Raw genomic sequence first — 20,385 nt, 5'->3', positions numbered from 1 at the left:
AGCCGAAGGCAGCAACACATAACACTGATGGAAATAACAGAAGAGAAGGTAGTCCCACTAAACTGGTATCCAGCATTGATAGACAGTATCCAGACACAGTAAACACGATTCTGCCGTACCAATTAGTTGTCTGCAATGATTTCACGTCACCGTATGGCAGTGATACTCAACTTGCGGCCCGGGGGCCAGATGCGGCCCGCGACAGGGTGCAGAGTGGCCCCCTGACCATTTTCTAATAGTTTCACATTAGTTTTCATTGTGAATTAGAATCTAATTCACAATAAAAAACTAACATGAAATAAAGTTTGACTGAGCTCCAGCTAAATTGTCAAATACCGCCGTCTGCTCGCTACCCAGGCACTTACGTATGTATGTATTTATCCTAACTAACTTAACCTAAGTAACTATCCGGTGTGTACAACAGTGTCAGACTAAACTCCAGCTGACACCCCAAAAACCTACAATCCGCTACAGAAAAATGTATATTTGTTTATTAACTGGCCCCTGGCCTCCTATCTTTTCACAAAAGTGGCCCTCGGGGAAAGCAAGTTGATTATCCCTGCCGTATGGTACCAGGTCCACAGCCCTAGAACCCTGACAAAGCAGGGATTAAAACTAGCACGACTCAATCCCCGACTCAACCCAGGCTGTCCAGGTTTTTGACCGGTGGAATGAGACAAAAAAGCGAGTCGAGCTGGGCAGGGCTGCGCTAATACCAGCGGTGCAAATGTGCTGAGTGGAATCCTCCCTGCTCCTCCCTACGGCTATGCAGCAGTCTCTGACACAGGGGACGACTGTCGACAAGAGACTCATTCTGAAGGAGTGGAAGTCCCCCTCTCCAGCTTCTTTTCAGCTGTGGCTGACGGACATGGTTTCGGTTGTGCATATGGAGAGACTCAGGTTCCTGAGAACCAACTCACTTAAGAAATGTTCAACTATTTCGGACCCGTTTCTGGCCTACTTGGACAAAGTTAGGGGCGACGGGTAACTCACCCAGCTGATTTCTCATGCACTCTTTGCATGGGATTCTATGCACAACATCTCTTACAAGCACATAGGCATCTTATGCAACTAGTAGCACCATGTTGTAATGTTGGTGTAATGTTTGTTTTTTGTTTTTCATGTTCAGAAAAATAAAAGATCTGTTGATTGCAGAAATGTACAATAACAACATTTTATTCTGGCGACCAGGCTGGTAATAAACAGGTAGAATCCTCCTCATGAGAACTGGCGTAGAAAAAAGCGTTACTGCTCCACTATGAACATATCATCATGAACTTGCCCCCTGTTTTCCATCCAGGAGCCTGCAGAGTTCGGTGAGTGACAAGTGCCAGCTGAAGTACCTGACCGGAGAATGGTTTTACGACACCAAATCGCTTCGCCATCCGGATCGTATCCACGGCGCTGACATCATCAGGGCCTCCATGAGACACACGCAGAAGCCGCTGACCATACGTGAGTTCACTTGTTCTCCGGGACATTCAGTTTAATGAGCTCCACCCAAGATTTTGTGGAAGGTTGATTTTGGTTTCCCGTGTGGATGTCCAATGTCAACAATTTGTATCATAACCCACTTTCAGACATGAACTCCGGGTCAGGTCAGGGTTGCTTCCCCTGAGCCTGACCTGTAATATTAAGCCTGACCTGTATTAATAACATTCATGAGGGCCCTAGCACTGACACCTAAACTGAATGGAACCATGATTAATGGTATTGGTTACACCTGCTTTACTTCCTGCTTTTACCACCTCAAAACGGTTGCTGTGAAATGGGTCCACCCTTCTCAAAGTGTCATGTGCAGATGACTGTATTGTATCTTCACCTGTCAAGAATCAAGACACAGAAGTCTAAATGTTAGTTTCCACTGGAAATAGTGTGTAAAACAATAAGCGCTCTCTTTAAAGGTATCTGTGTGTTTGTGGCTGCTGTGTGTTGCAGTGGAGCTCTCCCAGATGCTGCCTGAGAGGCCCAGTTTTGTCAGCAGTGAAAACCAGGAAGTGTTCCTCCCACCTGAACTCTCTGGACTCATTCAGGAGCCTGCTCAGCGGCTTAGCAGTGAAAGGTGAGCAAAATGTTCATGTCTGAAAGTATATCATCTATGTTTAAACTAACAATCAGCAACATTTTCATATAAATAAATCTGAATAATCTGTCTGAATTGGTTAACAATACTGTACTTTCGGTTTATGTGTAACCTGCTCCAGATAAACTAACAGATACATTTTTATGGAAGTTAGCTGCAACAGGAGGCCATATCTTGTTTTGTTCCTGGAAATAGAAGCAGAGTGAGAGCTCACTGCTTTGTCTCCCTCTTTGCAGCAAGTTCAAACCTGCTGTTGATGATCTAAACAATTATAATCATAGCTCAGAGGTAAAACTGCCACAGTTCAAATTTCACCATTTCAATCATAGTGGTTGGTCTGGTTTAAAAGAATCCTGCGTGTATTGCTATAACTAGCTACATGTGATAGGAAAATAAACAAGTGAATAAGTCAGTGTGGGAGTAACTCATTACAAAAGTAACATATTACATGTAATATATTACTTTTAGCAGTAACTCAGTAGTTACTTTGTCAAGTAACACAAGTTACAAATTGAGTTACTTTTTTTTTTAAATCAAAGCATAATATATATATAAAGATACAATAATTTCCTAATCGAATTGTGTGTTTTTATGCAAATAACCAATATAGATGACAATAACAAAGGAAGAGAATAACATTCAGAAATGTGGACGGTTTACACTGACTTCAAGACGGTTGACATTATTTTTCGGTGGCGATGTCATTCTGCTACTGCTATTATTTTGGTGAAAGTAATGCAAAAGTAGTGTAATAAGGAACAAGTTACTCTACACAGACAGTAATATTGTAAAGTAACTTATTACTTTCAAATGAAAGTAAATAGTAATATGTTTATTTTTTTGTTTTATTTAAGAATTATTTGGCAGGGACAGTACACATCAATCAACATTTTAGTTCACACTTCAAAGTAAATGTGTGATCCTCCCACGTGCTATGTCCTACCGGTGAAGCTTCCCCTGTCAGGTGAAAAGAAGCGGCTGGCTACTGCCCATGTCTCGGAGGAAGCATGGAGCCAGTTTTCGGCTCTCCCCAGATCGGCAGAGGGTGGAGCAGCAACCAGGATAAATAAATAAAAAATGTGCACTAATGGGAGATAAAAATGGGATAAAAAAATCTGGGGAAAAATATATATTTATAAAAAAAAAAAAAATTCTTTATCTCTCATCAGTTCAACATAACGTAAGAGTATATGTCTGATTAAAGAGAACATCCATCCCATTTCCACCCGAGTGAAATTTCCCTCTTTCAAACTCAATTATTGCCTTGAAGTGGCTTACACAATACATTTGTATGCATCTAGAAAATGGCACAGCTTTATGATGTAATATGATTTCCTTGGGTATAACATAGGCTAGGAACATTTGTTTTCTTTCATCATTCATCCGGTGTACTAAACTGAGGAGTGCAATACAATGAATGGAGATTGATTGAAGGACATGAGACAGTGTTCATAGATTTAATTTTTTTGACTTTTCACTTAGCTTTTATGTCATTTTAACTGTATTTTGCACATGCACATTGTTTTATTTTGTGGGAAAGTTTTAACCTGACGCTGCCAGATGGATGGTTTTGTTTCACATTCTGTTCGTCGCGTGATCTGATCTCAAGATCTCGTGAGAATCCAGTTGGCTTGCAGGGTGAGGAAATCTTATGTTTGGACACTCTTCTCTGTTGCAGCTCCACTTTGTGGTTTACACTGTTAAAACTGCATGGTTTTTATATATTAAAAAAAATCTTGACTTTAAATACATATTAAAGAGATCATATAGCACAACTAAAGCTCTGCACAAATTCATAATTTAAAGACAGAAATATGATATTAACAAAAACATAGGGGGCCATATCTTCCCACTGGCCTTAGGCGCTAAACTGGCGTTAAACGCAAAAAAACCGCACTTTGCGCCTGCCTCGGGAAGATAGCATCATGTTTTTAGGCCCCGAAATGCGCTTTATGCCGAAGAGGCGTGGCGCAGTGCCAGAATAGGCCAGAATGGGCATTTAGGCCTTAAATACCGGCCTAACGCTATCTTCCCCCCTGGCGTTAATTTAGCGCTTAGCGCTTTTCAAAACCAGGCCTTATTCAGTGGGCCAGGGATATTACTCTGCGTAATTACGCGCAGCTCTCCTCTGCCATCTCCCCCCCCCCTCTCTCTCACTGCCTCTCTCTCGCGCGTCAGACAGGCACAATGAAAAAGTAACAACAAAACGTTGTTATACCGTAGTTTTGAGCCCCTGTCATTCAGAGGCTGTTGAATCATTCTACCTGTGCAGTGGGGGAGAAGAAGAGGTAGCGAGAGAAAACGATATCATTCTGCCCAAACTTTCACCAATCTAATCTCATCATGACATCCAGGGATAGGCTATGTTTTTCTAGCCGATGCGTTTAGAACAGTCTTTTCACTTTTATCTTGCTATAGTGTAGCGTATTTACATGCTTGCTGTATTTAAACTGCAGTGAGATTGGTTTGAGAAGCATAATAATATGGAATAATATATATGGAGACAGACGGGGATGAAAGAGGGAGGGGCGGAGCTCAGAGTGCTTTGGTCTGGCTTTTCTGACCAAATTGGATCGCTCCGTGGAATGGAACATGAAAGGGACATTGTGATTCATTTACTGCACTTCTCCAATGGGCACGTTGTGAATAATTCTACGCTTAAAAGGCGTGTTTATAATGCTTAAGGCCGCGTGTAGCGCCGACACAAAAATAGGGAGTGCGCCGGTCCACGCCCACTAATATAGGCTGCGCCTGGCGCTAAGCGCTAATATAAGGCCAGTGGGATGATAGGGCCCAGGATCTCTGTCGTCTGGTATGAGCATGAGCGCCATCACATGCTGCGTGAGTAGAGTTTAACAGATGAGCAGATTATATGGGTGTGATCGCTAGTGAGGGGAGAAAATTGGCCCCTCGGTTCTCAGTAATCTGCTTGGAAGGTCAGGTCTCACATGCTCTTATTTATTTCCACTGAAGAGTTCAAACTTAGACCCCCTTTACACCTGGTTTTTAAATGTGACCTGTATCCAGATAACTACAGATAACTTATCTGGATACAGGTCGCATTTAAAAACCACACATAAATGGGGTGAAAGAGATCCGGACACAATGTGAGCCAGACTACCTCGAGACGTGGTCAGGCAAATCTGATCACATCCTGATCACGGTGCGTTTACACCTTGCATTAACATGTGTTTTTACTTTTTCTTTATCCAGATAACATCCAGATAACTTATCCAGATACAGCTCAGATTTCAAAACCAGGTGTAAATGGGGTGTTATACATACAATACACATTGTGGTCTGCCTTTCGTGTGTAAACTGAGCTTGCCTTACTTGAGTATACCAGTAGCTATTCCCGGTGACTATTTGTACTGAAACACATAACATGAGAGATTTTTGCGGCAGCTTGCACAGCCACTTAACGGTTAAAAGTACACAAGAGAAAAGCCATTGCATAGTTAATGAGATTATAATTTCTCCGACCCTTGACCGAAACATGTCCGACCAGCGAATTTAATGCAAAATCGAATAACCTATTTGGAAATACCCTGGAACTTCCAAGTGGAACTCCATGTGCATGGGCGGAAGTTGCCAGACTCAATTTTCATGTATTCTTTGTTCATTCTAATAGGGCTCAAAACTGGAAAGCTGTTGAAAAGCCACAAGACGAAGCATCTAAACCAGTTCTACAGTCGCCCACAAAGGTAGGGAGGGTTGGAGCAAAAATCAGCATTGCGCATGAAAATAAATATGTTTAAACAGATAATCAAGAGTTGTATCCATTTTCTTCTTTTACTGAAGCAAAGACAGAATCCTTTCAACAGTGAAGCCCTCGCACCTCACTCTTTTCAAGAAGATGACAGACAGTTATTGGATGGACCAGTGGAACAAACGCAGACACCAGGTCGGGGTGAGTGAGTTTATCAGCAGTATAAAACACATACATTCATGTCATCTTGAGTGAGTGGCTTACTTTCTTTGCCCTATTGTAACAAATCATGTGTTATGTTTTTACTTGAGTGGACTGCTTGAAGGACAGATGGTCAGAGCAGTTTCTTTGCAAACAATGTAAGTCTGGTTACCGAGCCAACTGACATCCAGGTGTTTGGGCCGTCTGCGCTTCAGCTGTTTCTAGTTTTCCTGTAAACCGCATGCTGGCGTGAGCCATTGTTACATGGCGGTCGAAAGCATGTACTGCACCATTACTAGCAAAATGCAATATCCAATCTTCTAATAGTCTTATTTTTGTAGCAGTTTATGAAATGGTATTTTTACAATTGTGCGTTTTAGATGAACTGGTGAAATGCACTAATAATAAGTTCCTTAATAATGTTCCTAATTAACAGTATCAACAGTGTTAAAATACCAGCCATTAAATTGTGTGCATGCATAATACCCCAGTTAAACAAAGCAATTCATTTTTATGCCAATATTTCAGTGTTTTCTTACAATCACTCTGAAATGAGCCAATGAGCTGGAAGCAGTGAGGATATTTTCCCAGGGGTTGTCAAAGTGATGGGATATTCAAACGCATGAGGCTGCTAGACCAGCCAGGGGATTACACAGAAATACATTCCAAAGCCTTAATCTGTACTGCATGACTTGTGGCTGTTGAAAACATTTCACAGGACCAATGAAAACAATGTTGTTGAAGGAGAAATGAGACTGTAAGAAGGAAACAACAGAAGCAAATAATAACAATAACAAACGCAATAGGCCACAATCAGTTGCCTAATCATATCCATCTAGAATTAGGTTCTGGTATGTTTATTCACACTAGTGCAGTGCCCGTTCCTCCCATACACACACGGCACTTCGTCAGGTCTCCCTAAGCCAGTGGTTCCCAACCTTAGAGTTGCAACCCTAAGTGGGGTTGCCTGGAATTCAAATAGGGGTCGTCTGAAATTAAAAAATAAAATAAAATACACCACACACAATTTAATACTACCGAAGACGATTAGGGTCACTTGCGATTTTTAAAATGTATATATTTTAGTTCTGAGTAGTGATAATCTCTAAAATTTCAGTTTTGTTCTCTTGGGTGACACCTATGGTGATGAGTGGTAATTGCAGGTGAGATCCAAACAGTGTTACATTATGTGACATTATGTCACATAATGTCACTATATACTGCAAAGGCTTCCATCAATGGACCATAGCCTCAATCAACATTTTATTAACATCTTATTTTTATTTATTTTTATTCAGATGAAAATCTTTGAGATTATAACTTTAAATCAAGATTCTGAGAATAAAGTCAGAATTCTGAGATTAAAGTCGGAATTCCGAGTTACTGTCAGAATTTTGAGAAAAAAGTCAGAGTTTTGAGATTAAAGTAAGACTTCTGAGATTAGAAACCCTGAGATATGGGGACTTGGACTTGAGACTTGGACTTGAGTCATACTTAACTCGTGTACACACAGTGATTTGAGACTTGTCCTCAAAGACTTGAGACTTGACTTGAGATTTGGGACCTGTGAACAATCTTTATTTATGTTTTAATTTGGCGCATTAACATTAAGGGAATGTCCTACATGCTTTGAATTCCTTAGTTTTAGCTATGCCGTGTTTTAAGCAGACCTGATGGCATGCAGCAGATGATAGAACGCTCATCCATAAGCAGTGGTGGAAATGGCCAGGTTTTACTCTGGGAACCCTACTGCTAAGAAATAGGAAGCTATCAGGCATTAGAGTAGGTGTTAAGTACCATTTCTGTTGCGTTAGGATCTATTACAAAATAGCGACGGTGCCCTGCATTATACACAGCTGTAGGTTAGTAATGACAACAATAAAACCCTTAGTCTGCTGTCTGCAGACGTGAAGGGAAAGCAGATGAGAGATGTGTTTGGTAACGTTATGCTTTTGGAACATTATCTGGTTGCTGAGATGACCCAGCTCTGTACTTATAGCTAGCTCTTCCTAGCTAACGTTAGCTGCCTGCTTTAGTCAATACACTGCTGATATGTAACATTGCATACCCAAATGCCAGCCGATCTGAAGGCAGAAATCTATCTCTGATTGTGTACTTAGCAGTGAGAAATTGTCTTTATGTCTGTCTCAGTGGTCTCCGTGTCCACTCAAAACAGCATCTCAATGGTCTCCGTTACTGACCAGAATTGACTCACCTGGTGACGTCACGCGATGTTTTGTTTGTGCTCTGGTCGCTCCACCCTTCACAGCAGCTCCAAAGAGGAGCGCTCGTTTTATGGTCAGGTGGGTGGGGCAGAATTGAACACAAACGTATTAATATTGAACATGTTTCAAGTCCAAATTGCACAAAAACAGTGCTCTGCACTCAGTCCACCCCGTCCCCCGCTAAGTGCACTCCGCGAGTTTCAAGTCGATCAGACCAACGGTTCTCGAGATACGCAAAGGACAGATGGACAGAGAGAGAGAGACAGACACTGCTGCCATTATAGGGTAGAGTAGCGTGATCAGGACACACCATGACCAAACATGCCTGCTATGAAAATGAATTTCTCATTAATTATGGAACATTTGATACACAGGCTGTTAAAGGCCTGTGGGAAGCTTCACATCTCTCTACACTTCAATAGGTCACAGGAAATGACCCCTGGTTGGAGCCCTGCTCTTATCAGTAGGGTGAAGCACCCTATTTCCAGAGTGTGTTGGATCAAACTCTGTGTCTCTCTCCAAAGACAGGTTGATGACCGCTGAAGACACCAGAACTCACACTCTCTCCAAACTAAAATCCATTATAGGATTAACCAGTTTGAGAACATTCTTCCCCAGGAAGCATTAGTGGAGACCACCTGGAGGTCACCACATTTACGACCCACCCACACCCACACCCACACACAACACACAGACATGTGACTCTGATTGGACAACTATTAAAGACCACATGAAATGGGTCTCAGAGAGGGTCGGTGACGTATCAGACTGAAAACAAATATTGCCTGAGATGAAAGAGGGTTGCGAGGCGGGCCATAGCGTGTTGATGATTTGATTTGACAGTTCTGGGGACGAATTGTTTAATCTGGCAATAAAGAAATGTGCTATTTTAATAGCCTACTCAAAAATGCACCTCCCACTATACAGCAAAGAGAGGAGTCAATGTTTCTTGATATATGCCATTCAGATCAGAATAGTTAGTCTAGTCATTAAGTTTGCTGATAATATTTCTGTCATGTTAAGTCTGTGTCATGTTAACTGGTGTATTCAGAGCAAATAGGGAGATATAGAGCATTATCATCATGCTATATATCTCCCTCTTTGCTCTGAATGAGTGAGAAAAGGAGAAAATACTGAATAATTACATCACAATAGTATCCTAATGTTAATTTAAAATGAGATATTCCTCTAAATATGGCAAAAAAAAAGATTTTGGCGGGGCCCTAGCGGGCCCCACCGAGAGTCCCTTCCTCCCAGCACCCCCTGCTTAAAATGACTTCCAGCGGCCCTGCGAAAGAGGTTCAACAGGCCATTTTTCCCTGAGCTAATGTTTACAATAGCCTATATGGATAAAAGAATTATACAAAGAAAGTTTTCTTGCTTTTATAAAAGCAAGTGGCACCCTCTCAAAGTGGTTTCTGAAGGAAAACCATTATTCTAATAGATGCATTATCATAATTCATAATTTCCACCTCTGTATAATTCATAATTCCGTAATGACTGCCATATTGCTACAGTAGAATTGCACAAAATTCAACACTGCAATTTCTCGGGTTCGCAGCAGCAAGTTTGAGCATGTCTGGTGTCATCACTGTCCCTGCAGGGGGTCAGCCCAATGTTCCCAGGGCCCAATGTTCCCAGGGCCCAATGTTCTCAGGGCCCAATGTTCTCAGGGCCCAATGTTCTCGGGGCCCAATGTTGTTACAGTTGGAGGTTGTTACAGTCCTGGAAACACCTGGAAAGTCTAGGCCAGGGCAATCCTGGAAACAACCTCCCTAGGTATGAATCTTAAAAATAAATAAAAGCTGTATTCGGGACTGCCCTACGGTAAATAAAGTTCTAAAGTAAACAACATTGTCTTAATATTCATGGTACTATGATTCAAGATACATGATACACACCTGATTAAGCCATCTCTACCACTCGGGTGAGGTTATGCAAAAGGAAAACACTAGATGTCACTGTAGTAGGCCATGCGTTTTCAGACCGCTTCCTACAAGGAAGTTAACCACTAAAGATTCACTCCAGACATGTGAGCTCAGCTGGTGGAATTTTCAAAGGTAAGCCTAGTTTGTTCGACATAAAATAATGTCAGAGATCTTGTTGAAAAGAACAATATGAATTGAAACAACGAAAACAGCCTCATAAAGGGTAAAAATAATAACAATAATAAATGTAGAAAAATGCGCTACCAAATGGTTGATTAAGCAAAAGTAATTAAAATTGGCTTGTTCTTTTCTTCTCTCTCTATCTCTCTCTTTTTTTTTTATCAATTAATTGTGATCTTCAATTGCTCATATTTGTATGCCTGCAACAGCCATGGCCGAGGCATCATGTTTTCAGGTTGTCCTTGCAGCTGTACTTTCGGCGTTCGCATGTATGTACGTCCCATTCTTGTTAACATGAAAGCTCAGGAACACCTTGATGGAATTGCTTCAAATTTGGTAAAAATATCCACTGGGACTCAACAATAAACTGATTCGATTTTTGTGTCCAGAGGTCAAGGTCACTGTGACATCATGACGGTTGGTCGAACCCTTGTTAACCCTTTAATAGTTTGTTCAACCATTTAGTAGAGCCATTTTAAGTCACTATTTCTTATTGAAAAATGTGGTGAACTTCATCCTTATTGAGCCATCTCTACCACTCGGTTGAGGTATGCTATGCTAAAAAAAATCCACTAGAGGGCACTCTGCTTTTTAACAGTAAGCCTTTTCAGTCAGTCTCCTCCCAGGAAATTGGAAAAGAAAATCACTCCTCTGACGTGGACTTATTTCGGTTGAATTTTCAAATGTAAGCTCAGTTCTTTCGACACATTATATCATCTAACATGTTACTAAACAGAATTATGTAACTTGATGCAACAACAGCAACAACAACAACAACAACAACAAAAGTTTTATGTGTCAAATATATATTTTTAAACTACTCTGCTAAATGGTTGAGTTGACAATTCATGGTAAACTTTTCCAGTTTTCCATGGTGTGCAACTCAACCATTTGGTAGAGAATCTTTAAAATTGACTATTTTCTATGTGATAAAAACACTTCGGATCATGCTTATTAAAGGCCGGCTTTACCGTGAATATATATGAATATATATTAATTCTTAAAAAATCTTAAATTTCGAATCCGTTGAAATTTTTGAAATTGCTTGTTCACAGCCAGAGAAAAAAAAAATGAAAAAAAAAAAAAAAAAAAAAAAATTGGGCCAGGTGACGCGTTTCGCGTCGAAACGCGTCACCTGGCCCATTTTTTTTTTTTTTTTTCATTTTTTTTTTCTCTGGCTGTGAACAAGCAATTTCAAAAATTTCAACGGATTCGAAATTTAAGATTTTTTAAGAATTAATATATATTCATATATATTCACGGTAAAGCCGGCCTTTAAGCAGAAATAATTTCATAAGTATGATTTTTTTAAACTATTTAACAAACATTGACATTTGTTGGGTATATATATATTATATATTTGTTGGAGATACAAAAAAATCTAGAGTTTTTTCTTTTGGATAACATACCTCAACCGAGTGGTAGAGATGGCTTAATCAGGTGTGTATCATGTATCTTGAATTATACTACCATGAATATTAAGACAATGTTGGGGCTGTCCTGAATACAGCTTTTATTTATTTTTAAGATTCATACCTGGGGAGGTTGTTTCCAGGATTGCCCCAGACATTCCAGGTGTTTCCAGGACTGTTACAATCTCCGGGGAACATTGGGCCCTGGGAACATTGGGCCCTGGGAACATTGGACCCTGAACATTGGTACGCTCCCCCATGCAGCTGCCTGTCAACTTGTGCAAACTAAATTAGTGACAGCCTAGGTCACAGCAGTGCTAATATGAAGCTATCAGGCATTAGCGTTAACTACCGTTTTTATTATCTATTACAAAATAGCGACGTGGCCTGCATTAAACACGGCTGTAGTAATTAACACTAGTTATAACTTTGCCAACTCCTCACACAGCAACCCTCATGTCATCAACCCACAGATGACAGTGAACAGATGTAACTTACTTGCTTCTGCAGGTTCTCTGCATCCTAATGTTAGAAACGTTAACATTTATAGACAATCAAGATAACTAACTAATTTAGCTTCCTAGTAGCGCTAACGCAATGTTACTGTGAAGTTGCAACACTGCTTGCTTAAATACAATGGCCCATCCAGGGGCATAGTGGAGGGTAAACGCAACTAAAAGCAGTTTACCCACCTTTTTCAATTAGGCAGATAGTTTAATCACCTTTTTTCAGATCACCTATAAATCAAAGAGGGGAAACAAGGTGGGTAGACTACTCACCTTGAAGAGTTTACCCACCTCTGTATTTACCACTACACCCCTGGGCCCATCTATACCAAAATCACTTCCAGGGGAGAACTCAAATACAAAGTAACATTTTGTAGGCATAAACAAAAGTCAAATAAAAGGGGATTTTCCTAACGAGTGATGTTCAGCCAAGACAATACTTTTATAAGCCCTAAAGAAGGAGTTTGTAGTCAGTTGACTGCAACCTCCTGCTTTAGGTGTCCTGTGAGATGGTTTAGTGATGTGAGATAACAAAAGAATGTACCTGTATGAGAACCAAACAAATCATAGAATTTATCAGAAAAGAGTCTACATGTATATGAGCCCAGGGCTCGAAACTAACTTTTTTCACCATCATCCCGGAACTGTCCCAAAATACAATGTAAGCGTCCCGAAATAAATGTTGCCGCCCCAAATTTAAAATAGTTGTTTTTCTACATTATTATTAGTTAAAATTATTCAAAGTGACATTTACCATAAATAAAACATACTAATGATTAGATGTGCAATCGTCAACCTTTTTATTTAAATTTACCTGAAAAGGGAAATTTATATTTCTTTCTTTCTTTCTATCTATCTATCTATCTATCTATCTATCTATCTATCTATCTATCTATCTATCTATCTATCTATCTATCTATCTATCTATCTATCTACTGTATCTATCTATCTGTAAAAAAAAAAAAAAAAAAAAGACTATGTTGAATGGAATAATTGACTGTTTCAAAGTATTTTATGTTTATGGAAATGTGTGTATCAGAGAGCCTCTGACTGGCGTGCACATTTAAACACAAGGAGGATCCAAGGGCCGTTTAACAATTTATTGGCAATGAGGCAAGAAGGTTGGATGAATGGTAGAAAGAATGGATTATTTATTTCTAATGCATCCACTAAAGTCAACTTAAAGGGTCTGCAAGCCTTCCACAGGATCAGTGTTTAACTTCACAGGTTTCTCACAGGTAAGTAATGCACACCTCCAGGCATGACACCTGGATTGGGGGGTATCACAGCGTGGTCTCAGTCAAAGTCTATCTATCTATATATATATATATATATATATATATATATATATATATATATATATATATATATATATATCTACGTATCTATTGTAAACAAACAAAAAACACATTACAATTGCCCCCGGTCTCCTACGGTGGCTGCCTGGTGAATCAAGATATTTTTTATTATTGCATGGCCACACATTAGTGTCTCATGGCCGCAAGATACTAATGCCTGGGAACGAGATAACTAAGTCGTGGCCACGCCTTACTAATGCGTTGACGGTGGCCACGACTTACTAATGCGTGGCCACAAGATAATTAAGGCGTGGGAACGAGATATTAATTATCTCATGGCCATGCATTAGTAAGTCGTGGCCACGCATTAGTAAGTCATGGCCACAACTTAATTAGCTCGTTCCCACGCATTAGTATCTCGTGGCCATGAGATACTAATGCATGACCACGCAATAATAAAAACCAGGCAGCCACCGTAGTCTTCCCTATACTATCCTTGCTATCTCAACAATCACCATCACCACTCAGTCGGCACTCGCATCGGTGGTGTTGGAGATTAGAGAGTGGTAGAAAGAAACCAGTGGTCCATGTTTAAGGGCATGGTCAGTGTGTCAGTGTACAGACAGACCACTGACTACAACTGCTGCTGGGAGTTTACCTGCATCATTGAAGTTTAACGTTGTTTGGCTTCTATCTATCTTCTATATATAAAATTGAGTATGTGGGCAATGTTTGTTTGTTTGTTTGTTTCAAGTTCTGTGTTCGGCCACAGGCTCAGCTATGCCGTTTTACGTGCGATCGGGCTGAAACTTTCAGGGTGTGTAAAGGGCAGCAATGCGGGTGACTTGACGGATTTTTTAATTAGGGCAGACTAATTGCCCTAAGGCTGATTGCCCTAAGGCTGAGGCTATAGTTCAGTTTATGCCTACAAAATGTTACTTTGTATTTGAGTTCTCCCCTGGAAGTGATCTTGGTATAGATGGGCCATTGTATTTAAGCAAACAGTATTGTTGCAACTTTACAGTAACGTTGCGTTAGCGCTACTAGGAAGCTAAGTTAGTTATCTTGATTGTCTATAAATGTTAACGTTTATAAAATTAGCATGCGGAGAACCTGCAGAAGCAAGTAAGTTAGGCTACCCCCCACATCTCTTCATTGTCACCTGTGGTAACATGAGGGTTGCTGTGAGGAGCTGGCAAAGTTAACTAGCGTTAATTACTACAGCCGTGTATAACGCCAGCCACTGTCGCTATTTTGTAATAGATAATAGAAGCAGTAGTTAACGCTAATGCCTGATACCTTCATATTAGCACTGCTATAACCTGGGCTGTCACTAATTTAGTTTGCACAAGTTGACAGGCAGCTGAGGCGACAATGATGACACTAGACATGCTCACACATGCTGCTGGGAACCCGAGAAATTGCAGTGTTGAATTTTGTGCAATTCGACCAATAAGATCACGGCTTCCATGTATCTCTGTCCGTCCGATTGACTTCGAACTGGAGAACGGGAACTGCACTATCTTATCTACGACTGTCTGTATGTCTGTCCTTCGCGGATCTCAAGAACTGTTTGTCGGATCGACTTAAAACTTGGGGAGTGAGCTTAGGGGGACCTGATGGAGGGGGGAAGCGCCCACAGGTTGGTGGATGGGGGAACGGGCACTGCACTAATAATATAATATAATAATAATAATAATAATAATAATAATAATAATAATAATAATAATAATAATAATAATGTAATAATAATGATGATAATAATAATAAATCACGTGCTTTTATGTGTAAAGCATTTTTCAAGACACTCAAAGATACTCCACATCAACTCAAGTATAACAAATACACTACAAATGAATAAAAAAATATTCTCAATAAAAGTCAAGTGAAAAGTAAAGTCACACATTAAACATTAAAAGCAATCCTTAAAAGCTTTTAAAGCTTTTAAAAAATTGGAACAGGACTGAGTACTGTCTGAGACTCAGTATGACATTTCAGTGGCTGGGGGCTGCTGCACTGAAGGCCCAGGCAAACTCTGAAGAAGTTGATCTCAACATGCCTGAGACTGATAGGAGATTTAATTCCTGAGGAATGAGGACATAATACGATGAAATAGAGCCCTAGATGATCTAGAAGATGATTCTGTGCTGTGTTTGACAGGTAACCTGTGGAGTTGCTGAAATTGTCTGTACTTTTTATGCATGCACAAAAACACACAACTGATGCATTGCTGATTAAAATGATCATCGGTGTTTATCAGTTTTGTGTTGTTTTTGTTTCTTTCAGAACCTTTACCATCATCTGACAGCTGCATGTCTTATGCTACTAATCTAACACAAGACCACCCTAAAGATAGCCCAGTCACCCAGCATGCAGCCATCCCCATGCCAGTGGCGAAAGCAAGAACAAGCACTAACAAATGTCAGGACTCTCTTATCGAGGTAGATGAGTCGGCAGGTAGGCAGACTAACTCTGCCGCGCCAAGGGGCATCCTCAAGCACATGTCCAGCTCTAGCTCCATAGACTCCCTCTCCTCCTGTCTGAGCCTGCAAAGTCCAGTAAGTATGGACTCTCCCCCTGAAAACACTGCAGCCAGAGAGGCCAGAGGCAGAGAGGCCCTGGGCTGGATAGACAGGAAGCAGGTGAGGTTCTGCTCTGTGATTGGCCAGAGTGCTGTGGAGTGGCAGGATGGGAAGGAGCTGGGAGAGCACGATGTGCTGGACGTGGACTCCATCACCAACACTGACTTTGTGAATGCAGGCTATACCGCTGCTGGCGAACCTAAGCCTTTACTCAAGCAGAGAGAAGTGGATTTAGATGAAGGTGATCTCAGTTGTGAAAGGGAGGGAACACTCCAAAACCAAGATGCTGGTGAACACCAGGTCCCTGGTGGTAAGAGTTTAATTTAAAACCAATCAGTCTGGTAAACAGCCAATCAAACAAACTAACAACCAAGCAATCAATTACATCAATATTTAAACCAACTACATGACAAAATAAAAACAAATTATTTCATTTTCCACTAAATTCACAATGAAAGAAGGACTTTCTGCACACTTAAATTTGCACTAAAATTCACATTTATTGTGAGCTTTCGGTCAGCAAGACCTTCATCAGAGCATACAGTGTGTGGAAAGTCCTTATTTCAATGTGGATTCTGTATTTGTTTTTCCAGCACCTTAACCAAGACGTGGCCGGGTTGAGCGGTGGTCCTCCCTCATTTTCCACTAAATTAAAACTTAATTTGATTTTAAAAAGCATATAGATACATTTTTCACAATTAACCCGCTTGTGCATGTTCTTGCATGGAGAATGTAAATGATGTCCATTTAATGCTGACAGAGACTGGTGAATAAGACAGCAAGGAATTAAGGATGACTTTTTTGGCTTGTATTAATGGCACATTGCTTTGGCATTATGCGTAATCTCTAACACATTTTTGATGATTCATTGATTGGTTCATTCTTAGGCTCTGACAAAGGTGAAGTTCCATTTTTGTCAAAACCTGTCAGTGATTTTTCTATCTTATCTAACGCGTATGATATTTTCATATATCACTGTGAAAATAAGTGTGATATTACATTCTAATCCCAAAAATAAATATGACTGTGGCTCTTACAAAGTGCAGCCTAATGATCTATTTGCCAATGCCATTGGACATTGAAAGCAGCAGAGAAAGGAATTAATTAAATGTGTTGTCAGACAGCAGCCTGTGGCCTATTGAATATCTCCAATGTTAACCATCACAGTTCATTTGACAGTGATATACTAAAAAGAAATCCTACATACATAGCTAACCTTGCTTGATTACTATGCAGTAGATATGATATAGCCTACATGAGTGATCCAAGAGGTGTTTACTTTCTTTGCAGATCTCTGTGTGCACTGTCAAACGGAGCTCCTTAACCCCCAAGTGGCCCACCTTGTTTCGGCTGAGCAGGAGTCAGGTAAGCCTGTTGGCCTGGAGACAGGGGCTGAAGAGGACCGTCACTCTCAGGCTAAGGCCATAGATTGGCTGACTGGACACACCATTCTCCAGCCACAAGCAAAGCTGCCCGAGCAATCCACTGACAAACTTGGCATTTTTGTTGAGGCCACTTCAGATACCAAGCCATCAAGTAATGGCAGCTCCAAAAAATCATCTCATGCTGTTTCGCCAAAGCCTCGGAAAAGCCCGCTTGGAATATTTAGTAGAGGTGAAGCCAAAGAGAAAACTACTGAATTACAGAATCCATACAAGGATGAGGCAAAGCTGTTTAAGCAGAAGGAACTGGCTGACACCCCGAACGTCCATAGCTCCCAATATGCTGCAGATATGACCCAGGCCAATCAAATAAGTGTCAAACAAGACACTAGTGTCAAACAAGAATCGAAAACCCCTGGAACAGTAGAGACCAGAACACTACAACTTATGGCACTACAGCACACTCCATTTAAAGAAACCATGACCTCGTTAGATTCAGACATAGACACTCAACAGGAGCGAGCAGAGAGCAGAGCAAATTTTCCAGAGAAATTATCCAATCTGAAAGCATTCTGGGAGAAAGAAAACAGTAGTCCCAAAATAATCTTCACTAGAGAACAGGCATGGCATGAAGACATCCCCAAGACAGAAATTGAAGCCTCACATTGTCCGATTGACTCTATTGTGGAAAGTATAAACAGTAACTTCTCACCTGAAACAGAGTTGACAGAGCACTGTAGCATTGAGGATAATGCTGCCCAGTCCCATGAGGAGATTTCATCACCACAGACTGAAAGTAGCCTCTTATTAGATTTACCCAAAGAAGATGGCACATATAGAGCTAACCTAATCCTCATCTGTGAAGAGACAGACTCTTTAACAGCTTCAATAAGGGAATCTCTGGTTGCCGAGCCACAGGAAAACATCACCGCTCCCATATCTATCTCTCTGCCTTGCAACATCCCAGTGCAACAGGGGGATATCCCAGTTCCCCATCCCAGGCAGTCCAGTCCACAAGAGATTAGCCCCGCCAAGATCAGCGACCTGAAGTATTTCTGGGAGAAAGAGTACCCAGGACCTAGGATAATTGCTGGAAGAGCTAAGGAGGCCTCAAGCAGTCCAATACATTCGAGTTTAAGTTCAGGTGAAACTATACAGCACGATAACCAAGTCTCCACCTCTCACTCTGACCTGAGAGCACCCAGCAGGGAGCAGTCTGGTCAAGAGGTGCAAATCTCTCCATGCAGAACCAAGTCTAATATTGTCTCAAGCACAACACATGTGACTGATAAAGGCTTTGTCAGTCAGAGTTCTGACAAAACACAGTTGAGAAGTGCTGCCATTACTGGGGATGTAGAGCCGACATGTCAGCAATACCAAGTCAAGACTGAAATAAAGTTGGTTTTGCCTGAAGAAAGGCCTCTCAGCCCTAGTAGATCCCAAAGTCCAAGAGCCAAAGACTCAACAGATGATGAAGTCCGGAGAAGCCCATCCAAAACCTGCCACCCCAAAGCCCTACCTAGAGAATCCTCCAGTCCCAAGGTATCCAGAATTGAAGGTTCCCCCTTGAAAACCTTTCTGATAGACATTGCCCCTCCAGCTAAGGCCCAGGAAGAACAGTCAGGGAGGCCGATACCAGCAGCAAGACAGAGAAGAAGTCCCTCACATGAAGCAAAGCAGTCAGCATTAATGGACATTAAATCTAGCGCAGAAATCTGTACTCTACTTTTAGACTCTGTACAGTCACTCACCCCTTCTGCAAATGTGCTACAAGGTAGCCCAAGCTCCCCGAGTGGGCAACAACCCAAAAAAGTTTCAGAATCTGTTAATATTGGACCTGCACTTACCCCAAAAGATTCTGGTGAACAAAGACGACAAGGGTCATCAAAGAAGATGGTAACATTTACACGTCTTGCTAGATCGTTCATTCCTCAGGATTATCAGCACTACCTTGGGGCATCTGAGAAGGCTCAACTCCCTCCTTTTGACCAAGGTAAAGCTGTTGAAGAGTCTAATGACAACATTTCAGCTCCTGATCCAGTGTTTGATGCCGTTCAAAGACCACAAAGTCCCCTCAGAGGCAACAGTGCCACTGAGGCAAATCATTCTAGGATCAGTTCTTGGATCGTGCAAAATACTGACAGCAACTCCAGCCAAGACAGATCAACCTGGGCCTGGCCTCAATCTTGGGCAAGTTCAGGCAGTGAGATTTTGAATTCTATCTTTACTTTAATTTCTTCTAGCTATGATTTAGAAATGGGAAACAGTGATTGTTGAGGCAAATCATGTCAACCGTATCAATGGGATCAGTATGGCCTTTGATTCTCTGCAGGTTTGTCAAGGTTAACACATTAACATTACAGTAAGTATAATATAATTGAGAAATGGTATACATGTTTGCCATTTCTTTGGCAAATTCCTCCATTCCAAGATCCATTTTCAATTCTGACAGTCAATCCATTTATTCTGCTGTGCTCCTGATTGCCTCTGTATTTCTTGTTTGAGTGTATCCTCACAAAGTGAACTAGTCTAATTAGAACTTGTCAGCTTTAAGCCAATGCAAATACGTTATAAATCACCCTTGCAGTTTTCTATTTAATATTCTATCCTGAAGTAATCATAGATACTTTTGATTTGCTAAAATTGAAATGATTTTTTTCTTCTTTTTTTGCCAAGACCAACATTTTTGGTTGAAGAGCCGGTGGTGTATTTGTTACGTATGTAGTTTGTAAACGGCACATACAAATTGTAGTTTAAAGATTCAAACTACTCTGAAGAAGAATCATGAATCTTCAAGAATATCTTAGCTATTAATTCACCACAATACAATTATCAGGGAAACTCGGGTTGGGGTCTTTGGTATGCTATTACTGTGATGT

General features: G+C 40.8%; 1 protein-coding gene across 5 annotated transcripts in view; it reads left to right on the top strand.

Moving 5' to 3' along the window:
• Positions 1 to 20,385, top strand: part of sytl2a (synaptotagmin-like 2a) — a 50,315-nt gene that overhangs the window by 15,173 nt on the left and 14,757 nt on the right. Inside the window, exons 3-8 of one of the 5 annotated variants that reach the window (XM_083646011.1) lie at positions 1,301 to 1,455; positions 1,939 to 2,062; positions 5,715 to 5,787; positions 5,885 to 5,987; positions 15,829 to 16,434; positions 17,415 to 17,489. In XM_083646011.1, the coding sequence (XP_083502137.1) occupies positions 1,301 to 1,455; positions 1,939 to 2,062; positions 5,715 to 5,787; positions 5,885 to 5,987; positions 15,829 to 16,434; positions 17,415 to 17,489 (1,136 nt within the window). Of the gene's footprint in view, positions 1 to 1,300; positions 1,456 to 1,938; positions 2,063 to 5,714; positions 5,788 to 5,884; positions 5,994 to 15,828; positions 16,435 to 17,414; positions 17,490 to 20,385 lie in introns of all 5 variants that reach the window. The other 4 variants (XM_083646010.1, XM_083646012.1, XM_083646014.1 and 1 more) reach the window with 4 other exon arrangements.

Source organism: Poromitra crassiceps (assembly GCF_964638095.1).
Source record: "Poromitra crassiceps genome assembly, chromosome: 1".
Taxonomy (NCBI): Eukaryota; Metazoa; Chordata; class Actinopteri; order Beryciformes; family Melamphaidae; genus Poromitra; species Poromitra crassiceps.
Note: the sequence above shows the minus strand (reverse complement) of the source record. Positions and strands in the feature narration are given on the sequence as shown.